Source organism: Gadus macrocephalus, chromosome 16 (assembly GCF_031168955.1).
Source record: "Gadus macrocephalus chromosome 16, ASM3116895v1".
Taxonomy (NCBI): domain Eukaryota; kingdom Metazoa; phylum Chordata; class Actinopteri; order Gadiformes; family Gadidae; genus Gadus; species Gadus macrocephalus.
The window spans coordinates 20,457,337-20,467,428 of record NC_082397.1 but is presented as its reverse complement, the minus strand read 5'-3'; the positions used below and the strand labels follow the sequence as shown (position 1 = coordinate 20,467,428).

The 10,092-nt window shown below is 46.9% G+C and overlaps 1 protein-coding gene across 1 annotated transcript; it reads left to right on the top strand.

Moving 5' to 3' along the window:
* The first annotated feature begins 916 nt into the window (after nt 1-916).
* On the top strand, nt 917-1,900 carry LOC132473850 (trace amine-associated receptor 1-like). Its single transcript, XM_060074132.1, has one exon. The coding sequence runs from the start codon at nt 920-922 to the stop codon at nt 1,898-1,900; it is 981 nt and encodes a 326-aa protein (XP_059930115.1). The 5' UTR covers nt 917-919.
* Nucleotides 1,901-10,092: the final 8,192 nt, after the last annotated feature.

Here is a 10,092-nt window from a genome sequence, read left to right as displayed (position 1 = left end):
ATCTATCTATCTATCTATCTATCTATCTATCTATCTATCACACGCTGAAGACATAATTCACCACAACCAATGGTACCGGCAGGCGTAATCCTGAACGCACTGTGCGTAGATTTTTATAATAATTCCATATTACAAAAATAAAAAATAGCTTAATTGATCTTAATGTGCTGATTTCTGAAACATGCTTTGCACAGCAAAGGGAGCAAACTTTCTCTGATTCCAAATAAGGTTTCATTGATTGGCGCTAGTCTAAATTATGAGATAAAGCCTATTTGCACTCTGCAGCTGGAATGACCCGACAGCCTAAAGCCTATGTCTGCGCCATAGTAGACTTAGTGGATTCCTTACAAAGGCTATGTCTTTTGAATTAACCCTAACTGTCCGCCTCCTTTTTGCTATTTATGCCTACTATGCTCGTTGCAATTGTAACCAATTGTGCTTTTGCTGTGTACTTCTTGAGTTGATTATTTTGCCATCTCGTTAACATGGAAAATGTTCCCCACTGCCTTGCTTTAAAAACGTGGCGTTTGATCTGTAAATTTCGTCCGCGCATGTATTTTTGGAATTTTTAATTGCTGCAATAAATGTTGTTGTTGTTGACTTCTAACATGACTCCGTCTTTGCTGTTTAAAACTAACAGTAGTCTACGAGTAATATATCAGCGTAACCACTGTGGGTTTTTTTGTGTTTGGGAGGGGAAGTATTTCAAACTGAGCCGGATTGTGCTTACTATGGAATACAATCCTGGTGGCGGCCCTGACCACAACTGTCAGGTTCAGCAGTTACCTAGGGAGGACCTCATGAGCGCTGCCTTTGAGATGCCTGTAGGCGATGACTCTGTGGACCAGAAGTCTTACCGTAATAACATGTCTCTCCCCCACTTCCCTTCCACTGCCTTCCCCTCCCCCCTCTCAGGTCGATGGAGCCGGAGTTCTGCTACGGGAATGGCTCGTGTCTGAGGACGGTCTACCCCGTTGCTGTCCGCGTCACCCTCTACTTTGGCCTTGGGTCTGCTGTGGTCCTCACATTGCTGGGAAACCTCTTTGTAATCGTGGCCATCGCTCACTTCAAGCAACTCCACACACCTCCCAACTATCTGACCCTCTCTCTGGCTGTAACCGACCTCCTGCTGGGGGTTCTGGTCATGTTCCCTGGAATGATTCTTTCCATTGAAAAATGCTGGTATTTCGGAGAAATGTTTTGCAAGATCCACAACAGCTCCTCCGTCTTGCTGTGTACGGCGTCCATCTTGAATCTGTCCTTTATATCCATCGACCGCTATTATGCCGTGTGCCACCCTATGCTCTACCCCCGTAAGATAACGGTTCACACAGCAGTCATCATGATCCTGGTCACATGGTGTGTCTCGTTTGTTGTCGGCTTTGGGATGGTCTTCCTCGAGCTAAATATATTAGGAATTGAGGAGTTCTACTATAACAATGTGGCGTGTGAAGGGGGGTGTGTTTTGTTACAGAGCGGGGTGTCCAGCACCGTGTCATCCATTATCTCCTTCTACATCCCTGGGGTCATCATGCTGGGCATCTACCTGAAGATCTACATGGTGGCCCAGAGACAAGTGCGCACCATAGGCCTACAGAACACCAGCTCCTCAAAGGTGGACAAGCACCAGAGGAAAGCCACAAAAACGCTGGCCTTCATCATGGGCGTGTTTCTGTCCTTCTGGACGCCATTTTTCATCCTCAACATCATCGACCCCTTCATCGGCTACTCTGTTCCGCCTAACTTTTTCGAAACACAACTGTGGCTGGGGTATCTTAATTCCACTGTCAACCCGTTGGTGTACGCCTTCTTCTACAGTTGGTTCAGAAAGGCTTTTCAAATTATCATTTCTGGTCGCATCTTTCAGTCTGACATGTCAGACACAAAACTGTTTGAGTAACAGTTTTGTGGTTTCATGTTGAATTTTCCAAGAAGATGTGGGGCCATGAAATTAAGGATCGGCCACTGATGGTTGAATTCAAATTAATCATGAATGTTTTAACCATTGTATCAGTTCATACATCATTTAAAATATTTCATTTTCCTTGCAACATTATCGCCTTGCATCCGATCACCCAGGGACACAGCATTTTGAAAACCTTCCGGTTCAGGCGTCTACCCGCATCCCCCGAAAAACCGACTGGCCCTGGTGGTGGAGCTAACGGGGATAACTTCCGCCATCTGTAGTTCGTACGCTGTACACAATCTTCTGTCTAACTGGCGGCAAAAGAGGCAATACTCAACACCAGGTTGGTTTCTAATAAGACGTTCCTTTTAAATGACGTTTGTACTCAACGACACTTGGACTAACTGTTCTTAACGGAGACTTGGAAAGGTGCGGGTGAAACATCCGTCTTTGGAGAACTTCGTCCAACTAACGGCTCCTTCCTTAGCACGCCTAGGTCGTCCGGGAGGGTTTGTGGTGTTGCTTTGGTTTTTAGGGATAGATTCACATTACTTTCTGTGGGGTCTTATTCCGCCTTAGAAATTCAATGCGTAATGGTGGAATCTAAAGGACTTCATTCCAGAATTTTCAGACTTTCTGTCGCATGATCGTCTGTTGGTTTTGGATGATTTTATGATTGCAACATATTAATCAGTCCACTCATGTACTCGTGCACACCCTAGACTTAATTTTATCCCATGGCCTGTCAATTGATAATGTGAATGTCGAGGATGCTTACTTATCTGATCACAAACCTATTGTATTCAATGTTAACATTTCTGATCCTCAATGTACAGCCAAAACCCCTGATCGCTACGCATGCTACATAGACCCTTGTCACTGCTGAACATTTTGCAGATAGCTTTCTGGCAAGTGATATTGCTACCTCCATTTTAACTGTGAGTGATTCCCCTCCCCCCCCCCCTTGTGCAGATGAACTACTGAGTATTTTCAAATCCTCATGCGCAGCAATTTTTGATTATATTTCCCCCCATAAGCTCAAACGCCCCAAACTCATATCTCAACCATGGCTGGATGACACTACCCGCTCTCTCAGGCGAGTCTGTCGGACAGCTGAGCGAAAGTGGAAGATAGACCACCTCACCGTTTCTTTCCAGATTTTTAAGAACTCACTAGCAACATTCCAAACAGCAGCTAAAGCAACTAGAGTTATACACTTTTCCGATATCATCAGTAAACACGCCCATCGTCCCAAAATCCTTTTTAGCACTTTAAACTCAATCATCAATCCACAAGCCCCCTCACAAGTCGAGCCTTCAAACGACATCTGCGTGTCATTTTTCAAATGTTTTATTGACAAAATCAATCACATTAGTCAGTCTTTCACCCCCTCATCACCAGTCACTCCCCTGCATCACATAGGCATTAGGCTTTCTGCTCTTTTTGACCATTTCCTACCAGTGTCATTAGAGGAACTGAAGGAGATTGTTAGTGTCATGAAGCCCTCAACTTCTCTTAACGATGCTGTCCCCTCCCAAATAATCAAAGAGGCCTTTTGACACCATCGGCCCAAGTATTCAGGTCATCCTCAACTCTTGCCTGACCAGGGGTTTAGTTCCAGCAAGTTTTAAGCATGCAGTTGTTCAGCCACTGCTTAACAAACACAACCTGTATGCATAATGTGCAAAAAACTATTGCCCTATCTCAAAATAACCTTTTAATTAAAAAAATCCCGAAAAAGGTGGTTTTATCACAACTATTGGCACAACTATATTTAAACCATTCCGAGATGTTGGAGCCCTTCCAGTCAGCTTATAAATCATGTCACAGCACTGAGACAGCCTTGCTGAAAGTAACAAGTCACCTGCTGCTTATTAGACCTCATTGCCACCTTTGACACTGTTGACCACAACACCCTCTTGTCGCGCCTAGAGCAGTGGGTTGATATAAGTAGTACAGCTCTTCAATGGCTTTCCTCTTATCTTAGCAATAGATCTTTCACATTGTCTATCGGCAAGTTCTCCTCACCCTCTGCCCCTGTGTCCTATGGGGCCATGTCATTTTATGTGGCCCGCAAGAGCTTGAAAAGGTTGAATGTAAGGGATAATGTATAGAACGCCAGCCATTATCGGGAAAATAAGCCCCGACAGGGCGAACAGAAAACCGAAACGCTGCTGAGGTGTCTTGCTTCGCCCTGAAGGGGCTTAAAGAACGGCAACGTTCTTTACATTATCCCGCTTATTGCCAAAACGAAAAAATAACTTCACATGGTGTGTCTTTTCACAACTTATTTGTTACCAGCATTCGTAGTGTTGATCAGCAGAGAAAAGGTCATTCAAAGAGATGTTGAAGTCGCTTAGCAACCAAAGACGCTGGGGTTGAAGTGGACTGGACTACTTGTGGAGTGATACCAAAGATGCATTAGAGGCAAAAAATCCTTTGTTTTCCTTGACAGCAGTCAATTATACTTAGCAACAGTGAATTATCAATTATAATTCACCCCCGGAAGTTGTGAAGGGCCCATGCAAGTGAACGGAGCGTTCAACGGCATTGAGAAGACCTGTGTAATAATAGCTTATAATGCCGATCATGTTACCCGTGAAGTGATGGCATCCCACCACTAGATAGCAGTGTTTCCACATCAGTGCCATTTTCCGAATTAATAAATACAAACAATTATCCCAAAATGTCCAAGAAGAGAAAAACTGATGCAGATGGAAGGCTGTCTCAAGAAAGATGGGAAGGCGAATATATGTTTGTGCTTCAAGGAGAAAAAAAGCTGTCTTTTGTGTTATAAGGCAGTGGCGGTTGTTCAATCTACGTCGGCATTTTGACACCGAACACGGAGCTAAGTATGCCAAAGTGAGCCTTCAAGAAAAACAACAAATGGTGCAATAATTAAAAGACAAATTGTGAATGCAGTAGGATGTGTTCAAGAGAGCCACAACCAAAAACAATGCAGCAATGAAAGCTAGCTTTCTTGTGGCTGAAGAAATTGCCCGCGCTGCAAAGTTTTTTCAGAGGGTGCATTTTTGAAGCAGTGCATTCTGAAGGTCTGTGAGGAGGTGTGTCCCGACCAGATACAGACTTCTAAAAATGTCAGTTTATAAAGAAACACCATCGTGGACCGAGTTAAGAAACTAGCAGGAAACACAGCTGGCCGAAAAGACACGCAGCTACATAGCTTTTTCTTTAGCTCTTGATGAAAGCACAGACAACACGGATACAGCGCAGCAATCCAGTTTTCGTAGAGGCGTCAAGTCTGACCTTTCTGTCACTGAGGAGCTGTTGGATGTTGCTGCCATGCGTGGGACCACAACAGGACAGGACATTTTTGATGCAGGGAAGAAGGCCGGAAATAAAAAATGCATTGCCCTGGGTTCGTGGGATCAACTACAGATGGTGCATCTGCGATGTGTAAGGAAAAGCAGGCTTTGTTGGACGAATGAAGGAGAAGATGCAAAAAAGTAACTGTTACACACCTCTGATAACGTATCATTGCATTAACCATCAAGAAGCTTTGTGTGGGAAGGTGCTGGGGATGAATGATATAGTGACTCCTGTCATGAAAACAGTGAACTTCATTCGGGCGCGTGGCATTAATCATCGTCAGTTCCAGCTGTTCTTGCAGGAGATGGGCTCGGAGCACGGCGACGTGCCGCACTATACAGAAGTACGTTGGCTGAGTAGGAGCAAAGACGTTTTTTTTGAGCTGAGGGAAGATATTGCTCTTTTCATGCAGAATAAATGAAAACCCTTGTCTGAACTGTCAGATCCAAACTGACATCTCGCCAGTTATGTAACATAACTGAGCATCTTGCCCAACTGAATCAGAAGCTGCAGGGACGCAAACAAGTCATCAGGTAGATGTCCTACATGATCATGGCTTTCCATCGTAAACTTGATCTATGGATGTACCAAGTGAAACAGGACAATCTTACCCACTTTCCTGTTTTTCAGAGCATATCAGACGCATTTCCTGGTACTTTTTTCATGTACTCTGCTAGCTACCAAACTGAACCGGTTAATGAATGAGTTTGATCGGCGCTTCTCTGACTTTAGAGCACAGCACTCAGGCTTTGACATCTTTGCCAATCCTTTCACCACCGACGTCTGCTCTGCACCCCAACATCTTCAGATGGCATTAATAGAGCTTCAAAGCGATAGTGGCCTGAGACCAAAGTTCCAGGATGCTGCAATCCAGGACTTTTACCGTCAACTGCCCCCTGGTTTGATGCCACAGCTTCGACTTCATGCTGCCCGTGTTCTGTCTATGTTTGGGAGTACCTATCTGTGCGAGCAGATGTTTCCAATCGTGAATCTTAACAAGACTAAGCACAGATATCGCATCACTGATGACAACTTCCATGCTGTTCTACTGAATGCCTCAGCACAAGACCTAAAACCAGACATTGACGTGGCCATGGAAAAAGGGTGTCAGACATCTGGTCAGAAAACACATAGGTAAGCATTTTTAAAAAACAAATTAAAATATAATAAAATGTATTCCAACCAAGAACAATAATAGCTAAACTGTGTGCAATTTAATGTTTGTGCTTGCATTTTTGCTTTGTGTTTGTTATTTTCAGAACATGATCAATGGATGAGGATAGTGGAGAGGGGATTCATGTGGTGTGTTAAAGGACAGGCAGCATCTCCTCATCAACTTCACCTTAAAACTTGACCAATATAGTTGTGAACTGAGACAACCATTGTGTTGTTATTTTGAGTTTATTACATATACTATGTTATATGTGTAGCGATGTATTTGGTCTTTAAAGGTTTATGTGTTTATGTAGACAAATGTTCACTGTAATAAAACCATCTCTCATCAGTTGGATGTATCCCCTTGCAAGGCTGTGTGCAGCCATTTGTCTATGTAAAATGCTACACCTTTCACACATGTTCTTAGTAGCTCACAATTGTTGGTTGGACCATTATTCTGCCCCTCTCATCTACGGATAAATAACTTGTTATTTATCCTTATTCACTTGGATAGTTTGATCGTTGATTGATTGAGTAATGTGAGTTTCATAAACTGACAAATTAAAATGATTTATGTTAGAACAGAGCAAAAAGGAAACATTTATTTTTACATTAATGCAAATATATATGTAATATTTGTAAGTTGAATAATAAAAATCCAGAGTTATTTAACATTAAGGAGTAGTTGTATTTAATTACATTTAGCTACATTTATACTGCCTCAAAGTTACATCTGGCCCTTTGAGGGCAATCATTATGCTGATGTGGCCCTCGGTGAAAATTAGTTCTATGTCGTATAGGCTTCGCCTTTTAAGGCTATCGCTATTGGGTTTTCCCTGGGCGTGAGCCGTAGCACTGAAAAAGTTGTAATCCCCGCCCACCAACAGCGTGGGCAGATACAAGCGGGCGCCGGCGGACGTTCTGCTCCCATTTTCTTCAGGACGATCCTAGCATAACTGAATGGATACCATGGACTCCAAGACGATCCGCATCTGCAAGTCGTGTAACACGGGTTACATCTTGCCTCATGACGGCCATGAAGTGTGCTAGGGCTGCCTGGGGCATGAGCATGCCCTCTTGGCACTCTCACCGCTCTGCCTGTGTCAGCATTGTAAGGCGCTATCGGTAGAATACCGACAGCGCAGAGCCGACACTGCCGCCGTCATCGCTGAAGGTGGCGACGACTTTACCGTCCCGCTCGACGATGTCCTCTCCCTCCTCCCGAACTCGGAGTCGGACGACTCCAACCACGGCAAGGAGGGGGCGTCTCCCCCAGCTTCCCCTCTCCGAATGGAGGGGTCAGAGCCCGGGGCAGCAGCATTGCCTGTCTCTGCCACCACCTCACTTCCAGTGGTTGGAGCTTCCAGGGTCTATCTTGCACAGGTGTGGTCAGCAACGGTTCTCGCTGTTCGGCCCTATGCTGCGAGCACGTGCTGCAGTTTTCCGTCTCATGTCATGTGGGATCACAATCCTTTGGCCTCTGAGAAGTAGCTGTCCAGTCAGTGTGATGTTACCCTTTTCAGGCCAGAAGGGGGCCAGCTCTGGGGGGAGCATATGTCTTTCTGGCCACCCCATCTCAAAGTACCTGATCAGCTTCGCACAGACTGGGTCGGTTTTCTGTCTCTTTAGAATTTCTTTCAATCTGGGCTCTGTGGCAGGAAGACTCTGAGTGACCGCATCCACGAACACGGTGACCGCAGCCTCGTTCTCTCTTTCCTCCTGTATGAAAGTATGCTCTATAGGGGCCCTTGACAATGTCTCATCTCATCTCATCTAATTTTCGACCGCTTATCCGGGGTCGGGTCGCGGGGGGAGCAGCTCAAGCAGGGGGCCCCAGACTTCCCTTTCCCGGGCCACATTGACCAGCTCTGACGGGGGGATCCCGAGGCGTTCCCAGGCCAGTGTTGAGATATAATCTCTCCACCTAGTCCTGGGTCTTCCCCGAGGTCTCCTCCCCACTGGACGTGCCTGAAACACCTCCCAAGGAAGGCGCCCAGTGGGCATCCTTACCAGATGCCCGAACCACCTCAGCTGACTCCTTTCTAAGTAAAGGAGCAGCGGCTCTAATCCGAGTTCCTCACGGATGGCTGAGCTTCTCACCCTATCCCTAAGGGAGACGCCAGCCACCCTTCTGAGAAAACTCATCTCGGCCGCTTGTACCCGCAATCTCGTCCTTTCGGTCATCACCCAGCCCTCATGACCATAGGTGAGGATAGGAACGAAGATCGACCGGTAGTTCGAGAGCTTTGCCTTGCGGCTCAGCTCTCTTTTCGTTACAACGGTGCGGTAAAGCGAACGCAATACCGCCCCCGCTGCTCCGATTCTCCGGCCAATCTCACGCTCCATAGTACCCTCACTCGCGAACAAGACCCCGAGGTACTTGAACTCCTTCACTTGGGCTAAGGACTCATTTCCTACCCGGAGTAAGCAATCCACCGGTTTCCTGCTAAGAGTCATGGCCTCAGATTTAGCGGTGCTGATCCTCATCCCAGCCGATTCACACTCGGCCGCCAGCCGATCCAGTGAGTGCTGAAGGTCACAGGCCGATGATCCAATGAGGACCACATCATCTGCAAAAAGCAGTGACGAGATCCTCAGACCACCGAACTGCAACCCCTCCCCACCACGACTACGCCTCGATATCCTGTCCATGTATATCACAAACAGGATTGGTGACAAGGCGCAGCCCTGGCGGAGACCAGCACCCACTGAGAACGAAACTGACTGGCTGCCGAGAACACGAACACAGCTCTCGCTTTGGGAGTACAAAGATTGGATGGCCCTGAGGATAGACCCCCTTACCCCATACTCCCGCAGCACCTCCCACAGTTTCTCCCGGGGGACCCGGTCATACGCCTTCTCCAGATCCACAAAACACATGTAGACCGGATGGGCATACTCCCAGGCCCCCTCCAGGATCCTTGCGAGAGTGAAGAGCTGGTCCGTAGTTCCACGTCCGGGGCGAAAACCGCATTGTTCCTCTTCAATCTGAGGTTTGACGATCGGCCGAACCCTCCTTTCCAGCACCTTGGAGTAGACTTTACCAGGGAGGCTGAGAAGTGTGATACCCCGGTAATTGGCACACACTCTCTGGTCCCCCTTTTTGAACAGGGGAACCACCACCCCGGTTTGCCACTCCTTTGGCACTGTACCCGACTCCCACGCGATGTTGAATAGGCGTGTCAACCATGACATCCCCTCAACACCCAGAGCCTTTAGCATTTCTGGCTGGATCTCATCAATCCCTGGGGCTTTGCCACTGCGGAGATGTTTGACTACCTCAGTGACCTCCACCAGGGAAATTGACGACGAAACACCATCAACCTCGAGCTCTGCCTCCAATATAGAGGGCGTGTTATTCGGATTCAGGAGTTCCTCAAAGTGTTCCTTCCAACGTCCGACGACCTCCTCAGTTGAGGTCAACAGAGTCCCATCCTTACTGTACACAGCTTGGATGGTTCCCCATTTCCCCCTCCTGAGGTGCCGGATAGTCTTCCAGAAACACTTTGGTGCCGACCGAAAGTCCTTCTCCATGGCCTCTCCGAACTTCTCCCACACCCGCTGCTTAGCCTCCGACACGGCAGCCGCTGCAGCCCTTCGAGCCTGTCGGTACCCTGCAACCGAGTCAGGAGTCCTCCAGGATATCATATCCCGGAAGGCCTCCTTCTTCAGTCGGACGGCTTCCCTGACCACCGTAGTCC